The following is a 25,069-nucleotide window of genomic DNA, read 5'->3' as shown; positions in this document are numbered from 1 at the left end:
TAGCAGGCGAGGGTCTGCGCTGGAGGCACGTGCCTGCCCTGTGTGGGGCCCACCAGGAACAAACAGCTGACCAGGCAGCAGGGTGTCCCTGGGGCCCTCCACAGGGCCACCCAGCAGGGTGGGGTGAGGGGTATTGAATGCAGGCCAGTCCCTGCAACAGACCCACAGAAATGAGCCAGTTTGCACCCAAAGCCACTGAGAAATTGAAATAGTGATTTTAGGCCCCTCCTGCCTTTGGGGAGGATAGTTGGATGGTGTAATTCCCGGGCAGAGGCAGCCCAGCGCCACCCTCACCTGTGTGTGGGGTCTGCCCCTTTCCTGGGAGCTCAGCGTGGAGCCAAGGGGGCTGGAAAGTATCGGCCAGGAAGAGGGTCTCCAGATTCAAGCACGGACACCCCACCCTGCAGAGCTGGGCCGCAGGGGGAGGAGGGTTGGGGTGACGGCACCAGCCGCTGGAGCAGGGACACCCCACGCTGCAGAGCTGGGCCGCAGGGGGAGGAGGGTTGGGGTGACGGCACCAGCCGCTGGAGCAGGGACACCCCACGCTGCAGAGCTGGGCCGCAGGGGGAGGAGGGTTGGGGTGACGGCACCAGCCGCTGGAGCACGGACACCCCACGCTGCAGAGCTGGGCCGCAGCAGGAGGAGGGTTGGGGTGACGGCGCCAGCCGCTGAGCAGGGTTCTGTGGGATTGTGTGATCATTTCCTCATCGGATGCCAGGGTTTCCGCGCAGGCGTGGAGATGGGAAGCCCAGGACCATCAGAGACGCAGCCCTTACACCAGCTCCGGCTCCAGAGGGAGTGGGAGGGAGGTCAGGCCTGCGGCTTTAAAGGTTCACACCTGAAAACAAAACACTGACAGAAACAGCTCAGAAAACTGTTCTCTAATCCCACGGCTTAGGAGCCTGTCCTGTGGGTCTGAGCTCCCCGCAGGAGCCACCCAGAGCCGCGTCCTCACGAGGCCAACTCTGACCTGCTTGCAGCACGTGATGAATAATGCCAGTGACCTCGTGGCTGAATTCCCAGGAGACTGGGACCAGAGCGTGATGTCCCCACGTCGATGGCTGCAAGGTGCCGCTCCCCCCACCCTACCCCCACTGTCCCTGGGGCCGGGCATACTCAGAATTCCAGCACGTTCAGGCTGTGGGGAGGAAGTGTGCCACAGAACCCCGGGGCGCTCAGGGCAGCTCCCACAGCCACATCGCCCGTTTTCAGAAGGGGTGGGGTCCTCATGGACATGAAGCTCTCACACCCCTTCAGGTCAGGGATCGCTGCCCAGTGAATTTGCCGCAAACTTGGGGGGAACATCTTCCTGTTTTCAGAGCTTTGTGGGCTTTAGAATTGGAGGTAGGGGATTGCGGACCTATACTTTAATCCTAGAAAATCGGGGAGAGGCGAACAGATGGTGGGGAGGAATGGGGGCTTTTCTCACGGCCATATTTTAAAGTAGATGTTTTACAAAATCCCAATGGGTGGAAGGTCTCCAGCCAGGCTGACGAGGAACAATTGCCCCTGACTATAGACCCGCCTCACTAAGACCCGCCTCACTACGGACCCGCCTCACTAAGACCTGCCTCACTAAGACCTGCCTCACTACGGACCCGCCCCACTACGGACCCACCTAAGACCCGCCCCACTATGGACCCTCCTCACTGCAGACCTGTTCGCCCAAGTGGAACAGGCCGGTCCGGGCCCCATCTGAGGCTGCGAGGGCCGCGGAGATACGGATGCTGGTCCCAGGTGCCTTCGGAACTGGCCTAAGGTTCCACCCTGGCCCTCCCACCAGACCCCGTGTGACACAGCCTCCAGCCCTCTGTCCCCTGGGGGCCCTTCAGCTCTGGTATTCAGTCAGAAATCCTAACACACCTTTCTTTTGTTTATTTATATTCTTTAGTTTTGTGCACACTTTGAGGAGTTGATTTAGGACAGGTACATACTGAAAAAAACCTCAGCTGATGTTATCTGTGGGGGCTGGGGAGGGTGTCAGGGACATTTGGTGGCTGAGGAGAGCGCATCACTGCTATTGAATAGCTCCATTTAACACCAGCCATGTCTCCGCGTCTCAGGCACTTCTGTGAAATGTTCTCAGAACCCTGTGGTGACCGCGGCACACCCGGCAGGCCTGGCTAGCACACGCCGCCCACTGGCAGGGCCCGGCCACCCTGGCTGTTGCCATTCTTTCGTAGGGTTTTGTTCATTTTAATACTTGTCATTTTTCTAGAAAACATCTGTTTTTGTAAAACAAACAAGGGGGAATCAAGTATTTTAACCACAAAGTATAAATACTGGCTCTAAGCTTTCATCACTTCATTGACAAACTGAATGCTGAGGAGGCTGAAGGCGAGGAGGCTTTTGCGGATGTGGACCTTGAGCTGTGTGTTTGGGAGACGCACAGGCCTCGGGGAGACTCAAGCCAGATGCCAGCCACGGGGACCACAGCCTTGGCCCAAGAGTGGCATTTGTGGGAAAAAGGAAACTTCAAGAAAAACACCCCTCCTGCTTCTCTTCCAGCAGCTCGTCTCCTTCTGGAAGGATGTGGAGAGCGTCCAGGGTAACTAAGTGCTCTGCGTCCACCAGAGTCACGTCTCCCCAGGAGGGCTGGGCCGCCTACGCCAGCACCTGCTGCACCCCCATGTGGTCCGGGGAGCAGTGCCGGTCCCCGCAGGGCAGCTTTTTCATCAGCCGTCGGAGCTTGCTGGGGAAGCTCTGGTTCATGTAGCGGTAGAGAAGTGGTGTCACAAAGCTGCTGGAGAAGGCCAGGAGTTTGGAGAAATCCTTCACAAAGTGCAGTAGCCCCAGGTAGTGTGCGTCCACGGGCTTCCCTCGCGAGATGATGACCGTGTGCCCCAGCAGGATCAGATAGTGCGGCGTCCAGAGCCCAAACTGCGTGCACACGGTGGCCACCAGCAGCCTGTGTGCCGAGGGCTCCAGCCGGCCCGTGTCCCGGTCCAGGGGCGTGTCCTCCCTGTGGACGCGGGAGAGTAGCACCAGCGCGTAGAGGGCGGCCAGTGCTGGCACCACGTAGCCGATGAACACCAGCGTGGCGTCGGCAGCTTCTGCGTTCTGCATCTTGGCGCACTCCAGCGCGCGGGTGGACACGTGGCTGCAGATGTAGAAGAGCAGCGAGGAGAAGCTGGTCAGCAGCGCGCCGCCCCACACGAAGCCACACACGTGCCGCGTGTTGTACACGCTGGCCATGTAGGTCCGCGGCAGTGCACGCTCGATGTAGTGGTCGAGGCTCAGCAGGGCGGTGGAGTACATGGCCACCAGTGAGGACACATTGAAGGGGATCTGCAGTGCCACGTGGACTTCGCCGCCCACACTCCACAGCGCCCACCGGGAGCTCGGGGGGCCGAGCAGGTGCACGGGGGCCAGGGCGCTGAGCACCAGGCCTGCCACTGCCATGTTGACAAAGTACACGTCCGGCATGGTCATGCTGGCCTTGCTGTGTAGGTTGGCCAGCACCAGCAGGGCGTTGTAGCACAGGCCCACTGGCACGCCCACCACCAGGCCCAGCAGCGACAACAGTGACAGCCCCAGCTGCAGGTCCTGGCAGGCAGGCAGCTCCTCCACCAGCCCTGTGCCGTTGAACCAGCTGCAGCTCCACATGGCGGCCGGCGAGGCTCCGCGACCCTGCGGAAAGAAGGAACAGGTGGTCAGCTCGCGTCCCATCCCAAAGCCCTGGCCCAGAAGTGCTGCAGGTACAGGGGTGCCTTCTCCTGGTGCAGTAATCGCTGGAGACCACAGAGCGAGGCTGCCTTGGGTGCATTTCTGTGAAAGTGAAGTTGAGTGTTGAAAAATGGCCGTCTCGGGTCCTGACCGGGGGCTGCTGTGGCTGCACTCATTTCAGCGGCTGGGGTTGGGGACCAGAGAGGGAGCCTGGTGTGCCCCACATTCTCAGAGCCCACTCTTCATGGGCTGCTGCGAGGCCTGGGTGGTCGTCCTGAGTTGGTTGGACGGGCCCCGCGCAGTGATTCCCGAAGTTTACTAGATGTCTGTGGTGTTCGCATCTTGCCAGCGCCGGGAGGGACAGGCAATGTGGACGGTCAGCCCTGAGCCTCCCTCCCTCCCTCCCGGCAGCTCAGGACCCGGTGCCTTGGAGTCCTTGCAGAGCCTGGGCTCCAGGGAGGGTGACCTGTGGGTCGCAGCCCACAGGAGGCTCTGGGGACATGGGGACATAGCCAGTCTTGACATCACTGAACGAGAACCTGGCGGCTGGAACCATCCTAGAGTAAGAATTTCACCACCCCCACCCCCCCACCCCGCCAAAGCACAGGCATTCCTCAGGGACCTGCAGCTATCTCGGGAAGCCTGATGTCCACCATGTCATTTGGCCCCGGCTGACCTCCTGCTCTCGGAGTGGAGTGGAAAGCGTCTCAGGCAGACGAGCAGACAGCATCGTTCCCATGCCCAGAGGCAAGAGCAGTGAGGAGGCCGGCTGCGGGAGTGGGTCCTCACCCGCCACTGCAAGACCCACACCACACACAGGGCCACAGCAGGGCGGGAAGAGGAGGCTCGGGAGGTGGAGAGCACGGAGGGGCCAGGGCCCGAGGTCCCCAGTGCCAATAGCAGTGTGCGCCCCACAGCAGGAGACACGGCCCTGCGGCCAGGCATGCAGGCAGCTGGCAGATGGGCGGGTGGGTAGATGTGGGAATTCCCATCCAGAGGCTGGTGGGCAGGACGGGAGGTGTGGGTCATTGTGCAATCCTGGTGAATGCCGCCCAGCAGCCACAGTGAGGGTCAGGTGGTGACAGGCATGCAGAGCTAGGCCGCTGCTGGGTGTGCCCAGCCACAGTGCCGCCACAGCACCCCCAGGTCCTGGGTCCAGGCTCCCTGGCCCCTGCTTCTCACGTGCTCACCTTGTATAGCCCCTCACTAACACATCTTGACCAGCACCTCCTCGGCCAGGCAGGCAGCAATCTGGGGGATGTTGGTAGTGGGGGATGGGCTGTGGGCTCCACTCGCCGGGCCAGCACAAGCTCCAGACAGGATGCACCTGCTCCAAGCACAGTGGCGGGGGCCGGTGAGGGGGATGTCCGGGCCTCTGCGGGCTTCTCCCCTCCTGCTGCGCCAGGGTCCAGAGGACGGGGTTCTTCAGGATCGTGGTCCTCCACACCCCAGCTTCTGCCTGCGAGGCTGCGTGGCTTTGGCTGTCACAGAGTGGCAGCCCAGTTTGGGGACGTCACCCCCCAGACTCCACTTGAGTCCCCAGGAAACACAGGCCACTGCGACTGGGTGTCAGTCAGCAGCCTGGCCTGGCCTCACGGGGCGCCCAGGGCCCCCGGATCTGTCCAGGGTCTGTGGTTAGAAGATCGGAGCGGGAGGGCTGTCTCACTGTGTGCCCTGTGTGCTGCCTCCAGTCACTGACAGGAGGACACACCCGGCCGGCCGCCTTCACCCCACAGAGCTTGCCAAGGGCCGGGACCCCTCAGTGTGCTCTGTCTCGGCACCCCTTCATTCCCTACTTAGAGATGTCCACCGGTGGCACTGTACAGAACCCCCTGCGTCCTCTCTCCCACCTGTGCTGCACAGAGTCCCCCACGTCCCCTCTCCTGCCTGCACTGCACAGAGCCCCCCACGTCCCCTCTCCCACCTGCGGGCACCACAGGCTCTCACCTTTACTTTGTGGCCCAAGCCTCTTGGTGCTGTGGGCCCTGGCCACTGTCGGTGAGCAGCATGGCGGGACAGAGGTGGCCACCAGAGCTCTGGTGAGGACCTGCGCGCTGCTGCGCTTCTCTGCAAACCCGCAGGCTCTTATCAGCAGCGCGCCTGGCCTCCTGCGCGTGCGTGTGAGGGCCCCAGGATGCAAGCACTTGTTTTCCTCTGGTAAGTTCCCCGCAGGGCCTCTGCCTCCCTTGGCAGGCGCCACCGCCCCTCCCTCCTGCTGTTTACAGCCGGGTTCCAGAAACGAGGGGCCGTGCTTGGACGGGACCGCACTGCAAACTGAGCACAGCTGGCCTCTTGTCCCACCTTTCTGATAGCCTGGCTCATGGAGGCCGTGGCCTCTGCCCACAGGCCCCTGTCTGCATCGCTGCGGGGCATCCCACCGAGAGCCTGGGGGCAGGTCAGGCAGACACGTGTCCAGGTCCATGCAGCCGCCCCTGGTGTTCAGTGTGCTTGAGATGTTGGTTACGAACCCTTTTTTCCGTGAGGAAATCAACAGAAGGGTCTACTGTCGAGCGAAGGCCTGGCCATGCTCACTCAGCCCACAGGACACAGGAGCCCTCGGAGGCACAGCGGAAGCCGAGGGCAGGTTCAGGTCGGAAGCAGAGAGGGGAGCACGTGCATCTGGCGTCTCCGTGCACAGAAGGGACATGGGCATGGCCAGAGAAAAGCTGAGCCGGCCCCACACACGGAGCCTCCTGCGAGGGCTCTCCTGCAGGTGGAACTGCGCGGGGCCAGCCTCTTGCCCGCCGCACCCCTCCTTGCAGGGAGTCAGAGAGAAGCTGCCTGGACTGCTAATGCCTGCCCTGCCGTGAGGCCAAGTCAGAGGGAGGCAGCCAGCGTCTGCAGGGCTAAGAATGGCTCGATTCTTGGGAGGCGGTCACGTGGAGTGGGATCTGCTGGCATTTCCTCCCTGCGCTCACGTGCGTCCCACTCGCCCTGAGCCAGCTCTCGAGTGCGTGCTGTCACCCCAGCCGGGACCTGGGAACGCCGGCCTCCAGGTGGGGTTCAGGTGGAAAGTTCTCCTGTGTGCATTTTTGTTTACTGGCAGCTGACAAATACTGAAGGATTTATAAACTTCCAAAGCTGCAGGTTGCTCTCTGTGCAGTTCACCAGGTATCAATGATGAGGATGGTTTCTGTTTCCAGTGAAGGTTACAAGCCGAGCCGTACCTGTTTTCCTTCACTCTCCGCCGGTTGGAAGGTGACGCGCTTTGCATGTTGGCCCCAACATTCTCCCTGGAGTCCTCCTTTTACCAGGCATTACCTGGAGATCGTGGGAGGGAAGGCAGCTGGGGCGGGCTGCTCCGTGGGCTCTGGGGGACGTTCCTAAAGCCGAGGAGCTCAGGTTCCCGCCTTTGTCAGGAGCTGGGCTGAGAGGCATGGAAGGAAGGCAGGTCAGCAGAGCGTGAGGAAACCCCTTCCTCGGCCACGCCTGGGTGGACAAGTCTCCTTGGCCCGCCTCCTCTCTGGCAGGGCTCGTGGTAGGAACAGGGTCCCTGGGAGTGCCCTCCAGGAGCTGGTTTGAGAGTCTCCTGCCTGCAGGCTGTTAGCCATGGCTCCCAGAGAAGTGAGCATGAAGTGTATGGTTTTTTTGTTTTTGTTTTTGTTTTTTTGAGATGGAGTCTCGCTCTGTTGCCCAGGCTGGAGTGCAATGGCACGATCTCAGCTCACTGCAACCTCCACCTCCCGGGTTCAAGCAATTCTCCTGCCTCAGCCTCCCGAATAGCTGGGATTACAGGCGACTGCCACCACACCCAGCTAATGTTGTATTTTCAGTAGAGACAAGGTTTCTCCATGTTGGCCAGGCTGATCTCGAACTCCCGACCTCAGGTGATCCGCCCACCTCGGCCTCCCAAAGTGCTGGGATTACAGACGTGAGCCACCATGCCCAGCGAGGTGTACATTTTGAAGGCTGGGAGCTGCAGGGGGCACCCACAGAACCACAGCGTGCCAGGGCCCGGCGAGTCATGTGAGCCAGTGTTCCCACCTCTCCTGGTCACAGGAGACTCGTGACGCGTGCCCGACCCTCACAGCCAACCCAGCTCCCTGTCACTGAGCTGTTCCGGGCACATTAGCCGGGGTCCTGTCCTGCGCAAGGTTCTGGGCTCTACCGTGGACACCCCTCCCCCGCCGTCGCCACACCTGCGTCCGAGTGAGGGGGATGGCCTGGGCCCCATGTGCCTGCCTGGCCGCAGAGGGGTTCTGTGGGAGCCTGGCCTGGCCCAGGCGGGTGGAGCCTTCGACTCCTTGCCTGTCCGTGGTCTCCCGCTTGCCTCTGTGCCCCCCACTTGCCTCTGTGCCCAGAGACTTCCTTTTCCTGGCTGCCGGGCTGTCTGGGGAAGCAGGGCATCCTGGAACTGGAGAACAATGGCCTGGCTTCTCCCCCTGCTGGGCAGGCCCGCTGTGCCTTCTTTCCCGTCAGCCATGCACTCTGCTGACTTCCTTCAAGGGAAAGAGGAACGGGGAGCCAGGTGATGGGAGACTTAGAGGCTGGGAGAGAAAGCCCAGATGAGCCTCTTCAGAAGTGGGCTCTTTTCCTACACGAAAGCCTGAGTTTGTTGCGGCGGCAATGAAAGATTCTGGAGGCTCCCTCAGAAGGCAGGAGAGACCACAGAGAAGGGCCGCCTGCCCCCCAACCCCATGCTGCAGGTCCCTCTTGGGCCAGGTTTGAGGAACAGAGCTGGCACATGCCCTCCAGTCACCCGTTTCGCTCTGAGCACTGCCTGCCCAGTGGTGGGGGTGATATTCAGCTTCCGGGGCCCGCCACTGCACCCTCAGCCAGCAGGGACCCTGTGGGCCTCTCCTCCAGGCCAGACCCACCCTTGCACTGAGAGACCACCAGCTTCTCCCCCAGTTCCTGGCCACCCTTCCAGGCCAGGCCGTCCCTGGCAGCTGCTCCTTCCTGGCTCCCCTACTTCTTCCGCCAGGCCCTGCTCCTCCAGCACCTCCAAAGTCACACTGCTGGTTTCACTGCCTACCTCCCACTGTTACCACCAGCATCTCCCCCCGAAACCCTCCCCCATGACTCCTCAAGACCTGCCACCCACACACAGGTCCCTCCCCAGGCCCACGTCGGTGCCAGCACAAGCAGCCCCAAGGCCCTCCCCTAGGGAGGCACCCAGGACTGGGCTCTTCTCAGGCAAGTGTCCCCAGCCGAGCTGCACGCTGCAGGTCAGCCTTGCCTCTCAGGAGGGCACGCCTCGACGCAGGCGCCTGCTCAGAGGCTCCTCACCCACTCAGCCTGGAGCAGGCCTCAGGGTCCCTTAGGGACAATGACAGCATCTCGGGCCAGGAGGGGAGGGGCTGCAGGCAGCATCTTGGCTGGGAAGGTGGAAGGAGCTGGCCCTGCCTGGGCCTCAGCTGTCCAAGATGGCCCAGTTTCAATCGTTTTATTTTCCCTATAAGAGAATTCATTAATGTCACAAATGGGATTCATCTATTCCTCCTTCTGTTTTTATTTTTTTGTTTGGAGCCAGGATCTCTCTCAGTCACCCAGGCTGGAGGGCAATGGTACCATCATAGCTAACTGCACCCTCTGCCTCCTGGGCTCAAGCGATCCTCCCATTTCAGCCTCCCAAGAAGCTGGGACTACAGGCATGTGCCACTACAGCTGGCTAATGTTTTCATTTAACGTTTTTTGAGACAGGGTCTCACTATGTTGCCCAGGCTAGTCTCAAACTCCTGGGTTCAAGTGACCCTCCTGCCTCAGTCTCCCAAAGTGCTGGGATTACAGGTGTGAGCCACTGTGCCTGACCTGTTTTTGTTTTTTAAATAACTCTCATAAAAAGGGCCAGCCTTGCACCTACTGCCCGTCCTTCCCAATCCAGTGGTGGCTGACATGCGGGAGATATCTGACCAGTCTCATTTGGATGGGGTGAGAGGTCTTTACAGCTTCAAGGCTGGGCCTGGGCCGTGGGCCAGCAGTGGACAGGAGAGGAGAGCTTAGAAAGCCCAGCGGAAGCGGGAGGGTGTCAGAGCCCAGGGCTGGCCTCAGAGTGTACAGCCAGCCTGGGAGACGTGAGCAAATGTGCTCCCCACGCTGTGCGGGAAACTGCTGCACCCCTTACGAGCTCAGAACCTCGGTGGCCTGGCTCAGGGTCTCCCAGCAGCTGCTTAAGCAGAAAGGGGGCAGAGCTGGACACCAGGTGCACCCTAGAGAGCTGAGACAGAAGTGACATTTCCACACAGGAATCCTGAGAGGACCGGGGTTGGGACACAGTGTTGATGGGAGTCTGGCGCCCCGTTTTCTGGGAGCAGCAGCTTCTCTGAGTGACAGGAAGGGGCGTGGGCCTCTGCCCACACGCTGCTTGTAGGGCCTGGGAGCTGTATGAAGCCTCCGAGAAGTCCGGGTGTGCTGGTGCCCTCTGCGGCGCAGGGGTGGCCTCTGGGCCCCATAAGCAGCCATCTGCGGGGCTGCACACTCCCACCCAGGCCTCTGCTGGCCTGTGGGGTGACCTCAGCCAATCTGCCCATCCCCCTCTCTGATGGCATGGCCGCCATCTCCAGCAGGCTAGGGTGAGGCCCAGCTAAGCAAGAGGCTGGGAAGGACAGGGGTAGAGTTTCTCCGAGACCCCCTGCGCGTCAAGCCTTCTGGGTTCCTGGTCCCTGCCGAGCGCCTGTGGATGTCGCTGTTTCCGGTGTGCCCGTCTCTGGGTCCTCAGCTGTGCCTCTGTGTCATCTACTGAGCGGTGCTCACTCCTAATGCGTACTCGTGAGGATAGAACGTGGGGTCTTTTCTTCCGAGACCCCGTGCTGGGCTCCGACTGCAATTTCCTGGGAAGATGCTTCCTAGGCTGCGGCGTTCCAAGCCTGGGAAGGCTGCTGGGCCTTACTTCCTTGCAGGCTCTCCCGCGTCCGTCCGCCTGCACCAGGGTGCAGGGACGCCACTTGCAGAGCATCCGCTCAGAGCTGGGAGCCCCAGGCTCAGGACTTGGAGAAGCTGGGGCAGCTTGAGAAATGAAAGCCAAAAAGTGTCAGACTCCCAAGCCTCAGGGACCGATGGGACAGGATCCTTGGTTGGCTTGGGCAGCCCGTCTGGGCAGCTGTCCCTGTTGGCTTGGAAGTCCATGGATGTGCCCGTCGCAGGTGGACGGCTCCCTGCTCTGCTCTGAGCCTGAGCAAATGCCCTGGGGATCTGTTCTGTTCCTGAGCTAATTACCTGAGTGTGTGCAGCTCCCTGGAGAGCCCCTGACAGACCACCTGTGACTTTGGGCCACTGTGCCTGAGGAGTCACTGCCCACAGGGTGCACAGGCAGGCTGGGAAAGGACAGGGTGCCCAGCGGTGCCGGCCCCTGTGTCCCTGCACAGCCCTGAGCCTGCAGGCCTGTGCTGACAGCAGGTCCTACACTGCAGAAGACCCTGTGCTTGCGGTTCAGAGTGGGGCCCGCTGGGGGGGCCCTGCCAAGGCCTAGCCCGCCAGAGAGACCTGGGAGGGCCCGTGTGTCCTGAGCTTTGGGGGCCGACAGTGTGGGGCAGCTCTCCTTGTTGGGGTGGGGTGGGGTGGCTGCTGGCTGCTGCCAGGCCTGGCTGGTGGGAGGCAATCAGGAGGGCCCAGGTGCACAGCTTCAGCTGTCCCTGCCCAGGGCTCCTCGCACGGGACCTTGGTGGCTTCTCTGTCATAGAACCCAGTACAGTGGTGCCCAAAATTTGACCGAAAACAGTCCTAAAACTGTTTTCCTACTTTGAGAAAGCACCGCTGATTCCAGCCGCTGCCTTCACCTCTGGTCTAATTCCTTCTACCTGACATGAGGGAACGTCAGACAGGGCTTCGTAGTAAGCCTGCTAATAGGAAGGACCGTGCCCTGCTGTCTGCAGGGGCCTGGATTAGTGGTGGGCAGCAGCAGGAGTTGACATAAAGCACTGTAAGAAACTCCCTCGCCCTCCGTCTTCCTAGGAAGGAAGTGGTTAAGGGCCTGGGCTCTGGAGCGGGCAGCAAGCATGTGCACTGCAGGCTGAGCTTTTCCAGTCCTGGCTTGCACACAGGTGCCTTTGCAGGCAGGTGACATCCTTGCTGTGTGCCTCGGTTTCCCCAGGCTTAGTAAAAATCTTCATGAGACAGGAGGGTTAAGTAAACCAACCCATGTGAAGCACAAGAGGGTGCCGGCACTTGCTCCCTGTCACCAGCCCTGGCCTGGAATGATGACGCCTGCAGATCTTTGGCCTCCTCCCCACATATAAAGGGCAGAGGAAGCTGTTCTGTGACCTTTTGCTCAGAATCTTTGTGAACGGACACGTGTGCAGGGGAAACGTGGGGCAGGTGGGGGTGACAACAACATGGGCCCCGTCACACCCCACACTGCTGGCCAACGTGGAGGAGGCAGCCCCCAGGACGCACCTGTGGGTGGCGCTTGCATGGGTAGCACAGGGTCAGACCGCGGAGGCCCGGGGAGCGCACGCTCAGACTGCAGAGGCTTTGTAGTTTTATGGTTTTTATGTTCTGAGTTCGGGCTTTGATACCAACACAATGAATTTCCTGATGTTTCACTAGTACTAAACTGGAGTATAAACACTTGCTTCCCTGGCCTCTATTCTTTGCTTTCAAAGGAACATGGGACTGGGAAGGAGAACCTGCTCCAGGGGTCTTGGTTCTCTTTGGTTCATAACTCGTGAAAATGTCTGGAGCCCATGTGCGGCTGTGGAGACCATGGCCATGGCAGGGTGTGGACAGGGGCGACAGGACCCCGTCAGGCTAGCTGTCAGGAGCATTTCAAGTGAGACGTTGGCATCTTTCTTCCTATGTCTTATTTAAAAAGAGCCCAAAGTGCTATCAAGCAGTCTGTTAATAATGAATGTCTGTGAGCAGTGAGGTGAACTTGGCTGAGACCCGGGGCTAACTTTGATAGGGTTTCCCAATAGAAATGGACTGCCCCAGGCCTGTTCAGAAGCAGCAGGCCTGGAGACAGGGGGCCTGAGTGTGGGGATGGTGACCACCCCTCTCAATCTGAGAGGCACCCGGGTCCCTGTATGTGTGTGTGAGAGAGAGAGAGCATCATAGTGCCTGCACTGCACAGAGCTGGCAGAAACAGAAACCAGCAGAGGAATCCTCTGCTCCAAGGTGGCTGAATTAGTTTCACAAAAGCCATCGCTTTTGATGTTGCTGTCCCTGTTAGTCGGGAAGTTCTTTCCTCTGTTGCTCAGGGCCCTGTCAGAGCTGGGGCCGGCAAGTCCCACGCCCGGTGATCCCCGCGAAGTTTCCGGGTGCTCTCTTTCACACTGTCTTTTGCGGACGTTGATCCCTTGCCTAGAACACCCTTTCTCGCTTCCCCTCGTTCTCTCAGCAAACACTGGCTCGTCCTTGACATTTTATTTTGGGCATCAGTACCCCCGGGAACCCACCCCCGACCACTGTCTCCACACCCCTCCGCCAGTCTTGCTGGGTTAAGCCTGTCCGCACATCCATCTCTTTCCCACCTACTCGGAGCTCTTTGCAGGCAGGGGAAGCTTTTATGTGTGCTGCAGCAGCCTGGCTGACTGTTGGATGAAAACCGTGGAAGGGGATGTATTCAGTGACATAAAAGGCTTTTCCCCAAGGCGAGTGATCCACCAAGGCGAGTGATCCACCAAGGCGAGTGATCCACCAAGGCGAGTGATCCAATTTCCCCACTGAGTAGAAAGGAGAGCAGGCAGGGTGGGGACTCAGCGCTTCTTATTGTCCCAGGACAGTTGTTGAAGCTTTAGAGCCTTAGATTTGAGTGGAAAGAGAACTGCGAGGCCCCGGGCACTGCATCCTCAGAAGGATGGCAGGAAAGGAGTGGAAAGGCCACGGCCAGCTCCTGGCCGAACCTGCCATGCACCATGAGACGCTCAACCTTGGGTGAATGTTCTAGAACAATCAAAATGCTTTCAAAATGACTCTGGAATGTTTATTTTCTTTTGTAGTAATGAACCCAGGCTTTAGCAACAATTAACATCCAGCTCCTAGGAGCCAGACGCTTAGGAAAGGCTGCTGTTTTCACAGGGTTTCCACGTGGAGAGCTTAGGCACACTGATTCCTATCTGTGCCTTCCTGGGCTGTGATAAGAAACGGTTCATTACATAGGTGGATGGTTTTGATTTTTGTAGCCTTTTGCTTTTTACAATTGCAAACTGCAGAGTAGTGAGAGTGAATCAGGTGACTTGGCTTAGACTATAAACAAAGAGAATGCCTCTCTTTTTCCATGGATAATAGCGAGCATGTTTGTGGCTCCAGGACGGGCTCTGGGGGCCTGAGACCAAGCACCTTGCTGGGCCAGTGAGCGGGCTGGGCACCTGTGCCTGCAGCTATGGGCGCCAGTTCCCTGGAGCAAGGTGGAACAGCATTCTTTTGTTTACTTGGCTTTTTGTTCCCTAACTGGGTGTGAGGCTAATTCCCTCTCCAGGTACATCAGACCAGGGAAAAACAAAAACAAACAAAAAAGACTTCCTCAGAAATTCAAAGACATGGCCAAGAACAGAGAGTCTCTACTGCAGACTCTGGGCAGGCTTGGCACCTGCCGGGGCTCCTCAGTCGAGCCCCGGTTTACTAGGCGTGGCCTTAACCTGCAGGGAAGTGCTCTGAGCCGCAGATCTTATCACCACCTTGGTTCTTTCCCAGGGAGGAGCCAGCAGGTTATTTCTCCTCATCACACTAGCTGTGGTAGCAACAGTGGTCTGCAAGGCTTGCTTTGGTTCCAATTAAAATGGGGAAAGTCCTTGGCCTTTGCAGGAAGGGACCTGGGTGTGGCTCTGTGGGGATGAACAGACACCTGCCCCACTCCACCCTGTCCCTCTGCTGCTCAAGGGGGTGTTTTGTTTGCACACAGAGGCTCCTGGGTAGACAGCACGCTCCTAAGAAACTGACTTCTGGTCCCGGGCAGCATCTCATTTTGGGATCTCAAATTGGAGCGAAACGTTATTCTACTCTCCAGACTGGGTTCCCTCTCCTCTTTGCTACCTGGATGGTGTCTTGGGGTCCTGAGCCTTTGAGACCCCTGGACAGATGTGGGCTAACCGGACAGCCTAATGCTGGTCAGTTGGGCAGGTGGGTTAGTGAAAGCCCTGGAGAGCAGAGGAGCCGGCAGGCAGGAGGGAATGGCTGGGAAACACTGTTGACAGAAAACAGCACCGTGGGATCGTCGTGTGCATGACACGGTCGGCTGGATTCTCTGGGTGATAATTTCCTTCTGCAAAGGCAAGACCTCGCTGTGGTTGGGTCATTAAAGGCCAGGTGGCAGTTATTTTTTCAGGATTCCAGGTGACATCCTAGGGGCTGTGAGAGCTGCAGCTCCCTGAGGAGCCCCTTCTTCTCCCTGCCCCAGTGAGCAGCATGTCCCTCTTCCGACTGTAAATTACACGAGCATATTTCCCCATGCAGCGATCTGTGCAGTATGCCATTGATTCATTGTATGATAGACATAATCAGCCTTTACATCCTAACCTAAGACCCACATGAGGTGCGCGCCCTTTGCCCTTCTCTCTTCATCAGCCTACTGGGGCTTATGAGTTGCAGGGACTCCGAGTCAACTTTCACATTTACATTCTGCCCTAAATCTGCGTTCCTCTGTCCTCCATCCTCGGGATATGTCCATGCTGGCTAGAGAGGCAGGATGACACGTGGACGCCAGCACGGATGTGTGTGGCGTCGGGCAGTGAGCTGCTCTGGCCCCGACCTCTTCTCTGTGAAAAGGCACAACAGTATTCAATACATATAAACTATGTTCTTAAGTCACTTGTCTTCAGAGGCCTTCTTCATTGAGGAAGACAACAGGGGTTCTGGTTGGGGAGCCAGGCCTTACAGTAGTTCTTGAAGGAGCTGCACAGCAGGTCATGGGTACTGTGAGTGTGCACTTCGTCTAATTATTAACAGTGCCTCCGTTCACTCTCAACGGTGCCCCAGTTAGGACGGTAGACTATCTCATCACCACTATGCGTGAGGAGCCTGGGAGCATGGTCAGAACCATTTTACTCATATAAGTTTGCAGAGGCCTTTAAAGCAAGCCTCTTGGCCCTCTGTTATTGAATGCCGGCCTCTGCTAGGTGCTGCAGGTAGCAAAAGATAAAAGATGTCGTGCTGTTCCGTGTGGACAGGAGCTGGCTATTTAAAGTGGAATGGAGGACTCAAGTACATCTTCATGGGCAGGGAAGAGATCAAAGGCTGTGGACGACGAATACAGAATTATCCTCTGGTCCACCACGTAGCATGCATGCAGAGATAAGCCACTGTGACCAGTCACATCAAGATTCATAGACTTATGCCTAATTTAGAGAACTGACTTGCCAGGTTTGTAATACTAACTTAATAGTGGGTTTTCTGCTGCTGGTAGTGGTGGTTTGTCGGCTGGAGAGCACTGCCTTCCAGTGAAGCTTTGAAAGAGCCGTCCCATGCCCTGCCAACTGTCCAAGACAACTGACAGCAGATCCGACACCTCCATGTAGACACAGATCCAAAACTCACTTTAAAACACTAATCACAGAAGGGGCCGAAAGCAGTCACCATAGTGGCCCAGGAGAGCAGGATCAGTGGTGCCCTGTCGGACATGGGAGAGCCGGTGGCGGCGCTGTGCCGCCTACGCCAGCAGCAGATTCAGCTGCCATCACCAGGTTAATGACCGAAAGCCCGCCCCCGGGGCTCAGCTCGGAGCGCGGCCGGAGGACAGCCGTCCCCTCCTGGCAAGGGCACGGAGCCCCGCAGTGGGCAGCGGCCAGAGGACCCGAGTCCCAGTAAGCGCAGCGCCCGCCGTGGGAGCCACAGCAGCTTGGGGCTGGCTCCCTCCCCATGCGGAGACCGGGGTGTGCCTCACCGACCCGACCCAGGCTCCCGGGCCCCACTCACCGGCTTGCTGGGCGGCGGCCGGCGCAGTCGCCGCCGGGCGGGCAGCTCGGGCTGGAGGAGGCGGCGGGGCTCACGGCGCGCACGCCGCCAGGGCCCTGTGTACACACGTGACCGTCGGCCCCGCCCCCGGCCGCCGAGCGGCAGCCATGCCTGGCCCCGCCCCCAGCCTTGGTCCCGCCCTGGCCTCCGACCCCCGGGCCCCGCCCTCGCGGCCAGACCGCGGGGAACCGCTCGGACCAGTGAGTTTGGGGGGCGGTGGCGGTGGAGGCAGTGCTGGTTGTGTAACCTGAGACCAGCCATTTGACGAACTCGTGCGAGATTCCCTGTGGGAGGACACACACCCAGGGCTCTGGGAGTCTTTGAGAATTCTCTTAGTGCCCAGCGCGGTTTCTTTTTACAGGCGCTGGTGCCTATTTTGCTGAGTTCTAGAATATACCCTAATCTGCAGGGTGCAGGCCCCACCGCCCTCCAAAGGAAATGAGTGGCTGCAAGTTAGTCCTTCCAGGTACACCTGCCCCTCTTTCTTCCCCGAAGTTTGCTTGCTGTTTCCAAAGTCACCAATTACTTCCTGGTTTTAGGAGTTTCTTTGTAAACGGAACACTCACAGGAAAGCCGTTTAAAGAAACACATTGTTTGCTGCCTGATTACTTTTGTAGCTATTGTTACAAGTTAAACATTGGAAAAGCTGAAACAAGGACATTTACTTTGCTGTAATTTTTGAGGTGAAACAGTCCCCCCTGCAGCACATTCTGGTTCAGGATCTAAGAACATTTCTGAAAATCAAAGCATGTGGGTTGCACAGTTCCGCATAGACTTGCTGTGAGCTGCGGGCCGAGTGGAACACCAGCAGGAAGAATAGCGGCCACTGGCCCTCCGCTGCATGATGCTGTGGCCTACTGTGTTCAGGGATGTACCTCAGCCACCTTCCTGGACAGGACGGCTTCCTGACCGTGGGTCGGAGTGGGACGTCGGGATCAGCTTTCTATTCCAGCGGGAGGGCAGGGAGAGGCTCACCACGGCCCACGCCTGCTGATGTGATACTGACTTGCTGCCCAGCCCGGCACCAGGTCCCTGGCACAGTGGATGCAGCCCGGGCCCTGTGTGCCCAGAGGTGCCGGGTACTGACCTTACTTGCCAAAGTCAGTCACAAGCAGCCAACACCGATACCTGAGGGCGTATTCTGTGTCAGGTTCTGTTCTGAGCCTCAACCATTGTTTTGAGGTAGATACGTCCGTATTTCATCAAACCTAAGACACGATTGATTAGTGTTAGCTATGCCATTACTTTATGAATTACTAAAAAGAAGGCCCTCTGCCCACTGCATTCCGACATACTGCTGATTTTAAGGCGCAGCCTCACGTTAGAGATGATAAAGTGAGAGTACGCCTTAGCGTCAATGAGATAGGTCACCATGTGCATTTTAATATTTTTTTTTTTAAAGACAGAGTTTCTGTCATGTTGCCCAGGCTGGAGTGCAATGACACGATCTTGGCTTACTGCAGCCTCAGCCTCCTGAGTAGCTGGGATTACAGGTGCGTGCCACCATGCCCAGCTAATTTTTTTTTTTTTTTTTAGTAGAGATGGGGTTTCACCATGTTGGTCCGGCTGGTCTCGAACTCCTAACCTCAAGTGATCCGCCTGCCTGGGCTTCCCAAAGTGCTGGGATTACAGATGTGAGCCACTGTGCCCGGCCATGCATTTTAAATTTAATTGTGAAAACTTAAGCAACTTACCCCAGGTCACACTGCAGGCCGTGGAGCCAGGATTTGAACCCAGGGGTATTCTGGCTTTTTAGATCAGGGTTTGGGACTTTGGGCCCTCCTAGCAGCCCGCCTAAGAGTAAGCTTCGTTATCTCCATGGTATAAATGGCCCAAGACCTCAGAATCCCTGGTCAGAGTATGCACCGTGCTGTCTGGTCCCTGTAATGCCAGGCTCTGTGGGTCCTACCCACAGGGGTGCTCTGTGGCTGGGGAATGCTGGAGGTTAGCTTCCTCTGAGCCACTGAGCTTTCAGGTCACTGCAGACCGCCTTATCTGCAGAGACTTCCTGTGCCAAGCAGGCCAGTCCTGCCAGGGAGAATGGCAGAAAGCTCGTGTGTGTCCTGGGGAGATTGTCAGAGGGAGCCACCCTCCACCTGAACCACAATAAGTACTCGTAGCTGGGGGTGTAAACACTCTCCAGAGGCTGCAGCTGCATATCCAAGGGTCCTGGCCAGCCCCTGTACAAGACTCAGTTGGTGGGGGGAAGGGTGGGCACAGATTGGGGCGTGGGGGGTGTGTGGCCCTGACTCAGCTTCGCGGTTGCACCCTAGTCTAGTGTTGATGTTTGAAGTCACGTGGACGTGGCCTCCCCTGTGTGGCTGCTGAGGGTGTTTGAGGGCAGTTGTGTGCTCCTGGCCTGGGGTCATGTGTTTGTGGCTGTGTGCCGTGGCTGCTGAGGGCATTTGAGGGCAGTTGTGTGCTCCTGGCCTGGGGCCGTGCCTCTGTGGTTGTGTGCCGTGTGTGTTGCGGGTGGGGGGTGCCCTAGTTGTGCACCTGATTCTGCAGCCCCGCGCACTGCCGAGGCTGCTGTGATGCAGCCGCGTGTCTCACGGAGATGTTGGGGCCGCCCTTCCCCTTCCCCTGCCGCATTCAGGCGGGTCGGCAGGCTTTCTTGGTTATTCTGAGTGGCGGTCGGGAAGGTCAGCTGCACGCCACCCAGGAATCCGGGGCTGCTGCTCAGGAGCTGGAGAGAGGGGCCCAGCTGGCCTGGGTCTGTTTGCACGTGGGCTTTCTCGGGGGGGCGGGGAGTGGTGGGAAAAGCTGGCTGGCGTTCCCCTCGGAGATGAACCTGCTCTAGTGATTGTGTTGGCAGAGTGAGTCTGATAGCGTGTGCCGTGCTGATCAAGGACAAGGAGTATTTTGCAACGAACTTCCTAGTTCTTGTGAGTATGGCTTGTGACTCTCTTTGTGGCCTGTTGATTATAAGGCGCACCCTGACGTTACAGATGATAAAATGGGAGTGAGCCTTAGCATAAGTGGGACAGCATGTCATCATCTGACACTCTGTGCATGTGCTAGTAAAACGTGGTGTTGTTCAGAGCCCCCATAAACGGCAGTAACATCAGTAAGGAATTGTGGAGTCCCTCGGCAGAGCCCAGGTCCCGTTCCCCGCAGCACGGAGCCCAGGTCCTGTTCCCCGCAGCGCGGAGCCCAGGTCCCCTTCCCCGGAGCGCGGAGCCCAGGTCCCCTTCCCCGGAGCGCGGAGCCCAGGTCCCGTTCCCCGCAGCGCGGAGCCCAGGTCCCCTTCCCCGCAGCGCGGAGCCCAGGTCCCGTTCCCCGCAGCGCGGAGCCCAGGTCCCCTTCCCCGCAGCGCGCAGCCCAGGTCCCCTTCCCCGCAGCGCGGAGCCCAAGTCCCCTTCCCCGGAGCGCGGAGCCCAGGTCCCCTTCCCCGCAGCGCGCAGCCCAGGTCCCCTTCCCCGGAGCGCGGAGCCCAGGTCCCCTTCCCCGCACCGCGCAGCCCAGGTCCCCTTCCCCGCACCGCGCAGCCCAGGTCCCCTTCCCCGCACCGCGCAGCCCAGGTCCCCTTCCCCGCAGCGCGGAGACCAGGTCCTGTTCCCTGCAGTGCGGAGCCCAAGTCCTCTTCTGGAGCATGTGGCCACCACCTTGCCGTGCAGGGGCCTCCCTCCCTCTCCTGCACTCTCTCCATTCCCTCTTCCTAAATTCCGTCTGCACAGCTTCCAGCCTGGACCTTTTCCATGTTGTGCAGAAGCAGCTGTTCCCACAGGGAGCGTGGGAGGTGCCCAGGATGGGTCTCCAGCATACTGCCAAGCCTCTGGCCTCGGGTTGACCCCGGGAGGCACTGTCAGCTGGAGGCCCGGCATGCAGCAGTCACTCACTCATGGAGCGTGGCTGCAGCCGGCACGTCTGCCTTTGCTCATCCTCCCAGCCCTGCTGCGAGCTGCGCCTTCTCGTTGTTTGTGTGTTCTGGACGCTAGGCTTTTGTGTATGTGTGGTTTGTAAATATTTCGTCCCAGTCCATAGCTTATCTCTTACATCCTCTTCATGAGGGTTTTGCAGAGAAAAGGCTGTTTTCTTTTTAATTTTGGTGAAGTGTAATTTATCCTTTTTTTTTGTTCTTTTTAATTTTAAGGATCTGCTTTTGGTGTCATGGTTAAGAATTCCTCAATGACTCCCAGGTCCCAAAGATTTTCTCCTACGTTTTCTTATCAAAGTTTTATAGTTTTACATTTGACATTTAAATAGATGATCCATTTGAGTTCATTTTGTGAGGTTTAGGTTGTTGTTTTGGTTTTGTTTTTTGTTTTTGAGACAGGGTCTCACTCTGTCATGCAGGCTGGAATGCAGTAGTGCAATCATAGCTCACTGTAGCCTTGAACTCCCAGGCTCAAGCAATCCTCACTCCTCAGCCTCCTGAGCACCTGGGAGTACAGGTGCGTGCCACCATGCTTGTCTAATTTTTAAAGTTTTTTTTGCAGAGATGGGGGGTCTCACTATGTTGCCCAGGCTGGTCTCAAACTCCTGGCCTCAAGCAATCCTCCCACCTCAGCCTCCCAAGCAGCTGGGAATACAGGTATGTGCCAGCATGCCCAGCCTGGATTTTTTTTTAATAGACTTTTTTTAAAGAGTAATATTAGGTTCACAGCAAAATTGAGCAGATGGAGTTTGCATGTACACCCTCCTGACACACATGCACGGCCTCCCCCATTATCAACACCCTGCACCCTGAATAGTGCATTTACAACAGTGATGACCCTACACGGCCACACCACGAGCACCCGAACCCTACACGGCCACACCACGAGCACCCGAGCCCTACACGGCCACACCACGAGCACCTGAACCCTACACGGCCACACCACGAGCACCCGAGCCCTGCACGGCCACAGCACGAGCACCCGAGCCCTGCACGGCCACACCACGAGCACCTGAGCCCTGCACGGCCACACCACGACCACCCGAACCCTGCATGGCCACACCACGACCGCCCAAAGTCCGCAGCTTATGGGGGGCCCCTCTTGGTATGGCATGCTCTGTGGGTTTTGATAAATGAATATCCACTGTGCATCCACTGTTACAGCACCACACGCAGCAGCTTCACTGCCCCAAAAGGGCCCTGTGCACCACCCATTCATCCCTCCCTCCCCACCACCACTGACCACCACGGAACCCTTTCCTGGCTCCATGGTGCTACCTGTTCCAGAATGTCATGCGGTGGGACCCCACAGCGTGCAGCCTTTTCAGCCGGCACCTGTCACTTCGCAGAATGCTGTTAAACTTGCTCACGTCTTTTCACGGCATGACAGAGCCTTTCTTGTGCTGTCTGGATGGACTACAGTTATCCAGTCCCCCACTGAAGGGCATCTTGGTTGCTTCCAATCTGTGGCAGTTATGAATAAAACTGCTCGAAATATCTGTGTGCAGGTTTCATGTGAACCTAAATTTTGAGTTCATGTGGGTGAATACCAAGGGGCACATTTGCTGAATCCTGTGGCAGGATTTTGCCTACTTTGGTAAGAAACCACCAACTGACTTCCAAGTGACTGTGCCATTTTGCAGTCACTTCCCACAGCGATGAGTGCGTTCCTGTTGCTCCACATCCTCACCCGCATTTGGTGATGTCGGCATCTGGATTTGGGCTATCGTGACAGGTGTGCGGTGCCTCACTGCTATTTTCATGGGCGCTCCCTCACGTCAAAGGATGTCGCGCTTCTGGCCCCATGCTTATTTGCCATCTGTATATCTTCTTTGGTTCGAGGTTTATTGTTTTCCTGTGGACATCCCGTTGTTCCAGCAGCATTTGTTGAAAAGATTTCTGTCCCCATGGAATTGCCTTTACAAACTTTGTCAGAAATCAGATTGCTCCATTACTGGGTTTACGCTCAGAGGAATATAAATCTTTCCACCATAAAGATGCATGCATGCAAATGTGCACTGCAGCCCTGTTCACAGTCGCAAAGACATGACCCCAGCCCAGCACTGTTCACAGTCGCAAAGACATGACACCAGCCCAGCACTGTTCAGTCACAAAGACATGACACCAGCCTATCACTGTTTACAACAGCAAAGACATGACACCAGCCTAGCACTGTTCACAATAGCAAAGACATGACACCAGCCCAGCACTGTTCACAGTCACAAAGACATGACACCAGCCCAGCACTGTTCACAGTCACAAAGACATGACACCAGCCTAGCACTGTTCACAGTAGCAAAGACACGACACCAGCCCAGCACTGTTCACAGTCACAAAGACATGACACCAGCCTAGCACTGTTCACAATAGCAAAGACATGACACCAGCCCAGCACTGTTCACAGTCACAAAGACATGACACCAGCCCAGCACTGTTCACAGTAGCAAAGACATGACACCAGCCCAGCACTGTTCACAGTAGCAAAGACATGACACCAGCCCAGCACTGTTCACAGTAGCAAAGACATGACACCAGCCCAGCACTGTTCACAGTAGCAAAGACATGACACCAGCCCGGCACTGTTCACAGTCGCAAAGACATGACACCAGCCCGGCACTGTTCACAGTCGCAAAGACATGACACCAGCCCGGCACTGTTCACAGTAGCAAAGACATGACACCAGCCTAGCACTATTCACAATAGCAAAGACATGACACCAGCCCAGCACTGTTCACAATAGCAAAGACATGACACCAGCCCAGCACTGTTCACAATAGCAAAGACATGACACCAGCCCGGCACTGTTCACAGTCACAAAGACATGACACCAGCCTAGCACTGTCCACAATAGAAAAGACATGACACCAGCCCAGCACTGTTCACAATAGCAAAGACATGACGCCAGCCGAAATGCCACCAATGGCAGATTGGATGAAGAAAATGTGGTACATATACACCATGGAGTACTATGCAGCCATTAAAAAGAGTGAGATCATGTCTTCTGGGAACATGGATGGAGCTGGAGGCCATTATCCTTAGCAAACTAAGGCAGGAACAGAAAACCAAATACCACATGTTCTCACTATAAGTGGGAGCTGAATGATGAGAACTCAGGAGCACAAAGAAGGGAACAACAGACACAGGAGTGAATTTGAGGGTGGAGGTGGGAGGAGGGAGGAGGAAAAGGAGGGTGGAGGGTGGGAGAAGGGAGAGTAGGTGAAAAATAACTACTGGGTACTAGGCTCAGTACCTGGGTGATTAAATAATCTATACAACAAACCTCCATGACACAAGTTTACCTGTATAACAAACCTGCACAGGCACCCCCAAACCTAAAATAAAATTTTGAAAAAATCACATTGCTAACATGGGGCACCTCCTGGGTTCACTGTTCTCTGTTCCTCTGTGTGTCTCCCACTGCCCGTGCTGCACCACAGCTGTCTGATGTCCCGAAATCAGGCATGCAGTTCCTTCTAGTCATCCTTTTTCAGCGCTGTTTTAGCTATCCTTGTTACTTTGCTTTTCCATATACGTTTTAGAATAATCTTGTCTTTACCTACAAAAAAAAAAACCCTGAAATTTACGGTAGGAGTTGCATGAAACATGTACCTCAATTTTGGGAGAATTTGTGTCTTGACTCTGCTGTCTGTTCTGTCCATTAACATAATGTGTCTCTCCATTTATTTGGATTCTTCAAAGTTTGTTTCTTCAGTGTTTTGTGGTTTTTAGCATTTAAGTCCCATACAGGTTTTGTTAAATTTACAGCTAAGCATTTCCTTGTTGCTGAGCAGTCGTAGGTGGTGGTAGCACGGGAATGCCAGTTTCCGCGAGCCCATTGCCAGCTCCCTGACTGTCTGCGGTCCCATGCCTTCTGAACCCACTCACAGTCCCAGGATTTATTTCGTAGATTCTCTGAGATTTCCTGCATCAACGGTCATGCCACTTGCAAATACAGAGAGTTATATTTCTTCCTTTCTGGTCCTTTTCCTGCCTGTGGCCCTGGCCAGCCTGATGCTGGATAGCAGTGGGGACAGTGGGAGGGTGGACACCCTTGCCCTGCTCCTGGCCTTGGAGGAGCACCTGCAGATGCGCCTCACCTCACTCAGGAGGCACCCCCGTTGCCGATTTCCCGGGTGTCTCCTCACCTCACTCAGGAGGCACCCCCGTTGCCGATTTCCCGGGTGTCTCCTCACCTCACTCAGGAGGCACCCCCGTTGCCGATTTCCCGGGTGTCTCCTCACCTCACTCAGGAGGCACCCCCGTTGCCGATTTCCCGGGTGTCTCCTCACCTCACTCAGGAGGCACCCCCGTTGCCGATTTCCCGGGTGTCTCCTCACCTCACTCAGGAGGCACCCCCGTTGCCGATTTCCCGGGTGTCTCCTCACCTCACTCAGGAGGCACCCCCGTTGCCGATTTCCCGGGTGCCTCCTCACCTCACTCAGGAGGCACCCCCGTTGCCGATTTCCCGGGTGTCTCCTCACCTCACTCAGGAGGCACCCCCGTTGCCGATTTCCCGGGTGTCTCCTCACCTCACTCAGGAGGCACCCCCGTTGCCGATTTCCCGGGTGTCTCCTCACCTCACTCAGGAGGCACCCCCTTTGCCGATTTCCCGGGTGTCTCCTCACCTCACTCAGGAGGCACCCCCGTTGCCGATTTCCCGGGTGTCTCCTCACCTCACTCAGGAGGCACCCCCTTTACCGA

At 57.3% G+C, this 25,069-nt stretch overlaps 2 protein-coding genes across 10 annotated transcripts in view; one reads left to right on the top strand and one right to left on the bottom strand.

The window, feature by feature from the left end:
* C6H7orf50 (chromosome 6 C7orf50 homolog) overlaps positions 1 to 25,069 on the top strand; it is a 142,242-nt gene that overhangs the window by 79,444 nt on the left and 37,729 nt on the right. The window lies entirely within an intron of this gene.
* GPR146 (G protein-coupled receptor 146) lies at positions 1,861 to 16,565 on the bottom strand. Of its 3 annotated transcripts, XM_003819719.6 has the most exons (3): positions 5,614 to 5,815; positions 4,857 to 4,993; positions 1,861 to 3,630 (listed from the first exon to the last, which is right to left on the bottom strand). In XM_003819719.6, exon 3 carries the CDS (start codon positions 3,604 to 3,606, stop codon positions 2,605 to 2,607), a length of 1,002 nt encoding a protein of 333 aa, XP_003819767.6. In that variant the 5' UTR covers positions 3,607 to 3,630; positions 4,857 to 4,993; positions 5,614 to 5,815; the 3' UTR covers positions 1,861 to 2,604. The 3 variants fall into 3 exon arrangements, with proteins under 3 accessions (XP_003819767.6, XP_008971382.3, XP_003819766.3); XM_008973134.4 differs by lacking the exons at positions 4,857 to 4,993; positions 5,614 to 5,815 and adding an exon at positions 16,453 to 16,565; XM_003819718.5 differs by lacking the exon at positions 4,857 to 4,993 and having other exon boundaries at positions 5,614 to 5,748.

The sequence above is a fragment of the Pan paniscus genome, chromosome 6 (genome assembly GCF_029289425.2).
Source record: "Pan paniscus chromosome 6, NHGRI_mPanPan1-v2.0_pri, whole genome shotgun sequence".
NCBI classification, from domain to species: Eukaryota; Metazoa; Chordata; class Mammalia; order Primates; family Hominidae; genus Pan; species Pan paniscus.
Note: the sequence above shows the minus strand (reverse complement) of the source record. Positions and strands in the feature narration are given on the sequence as shown.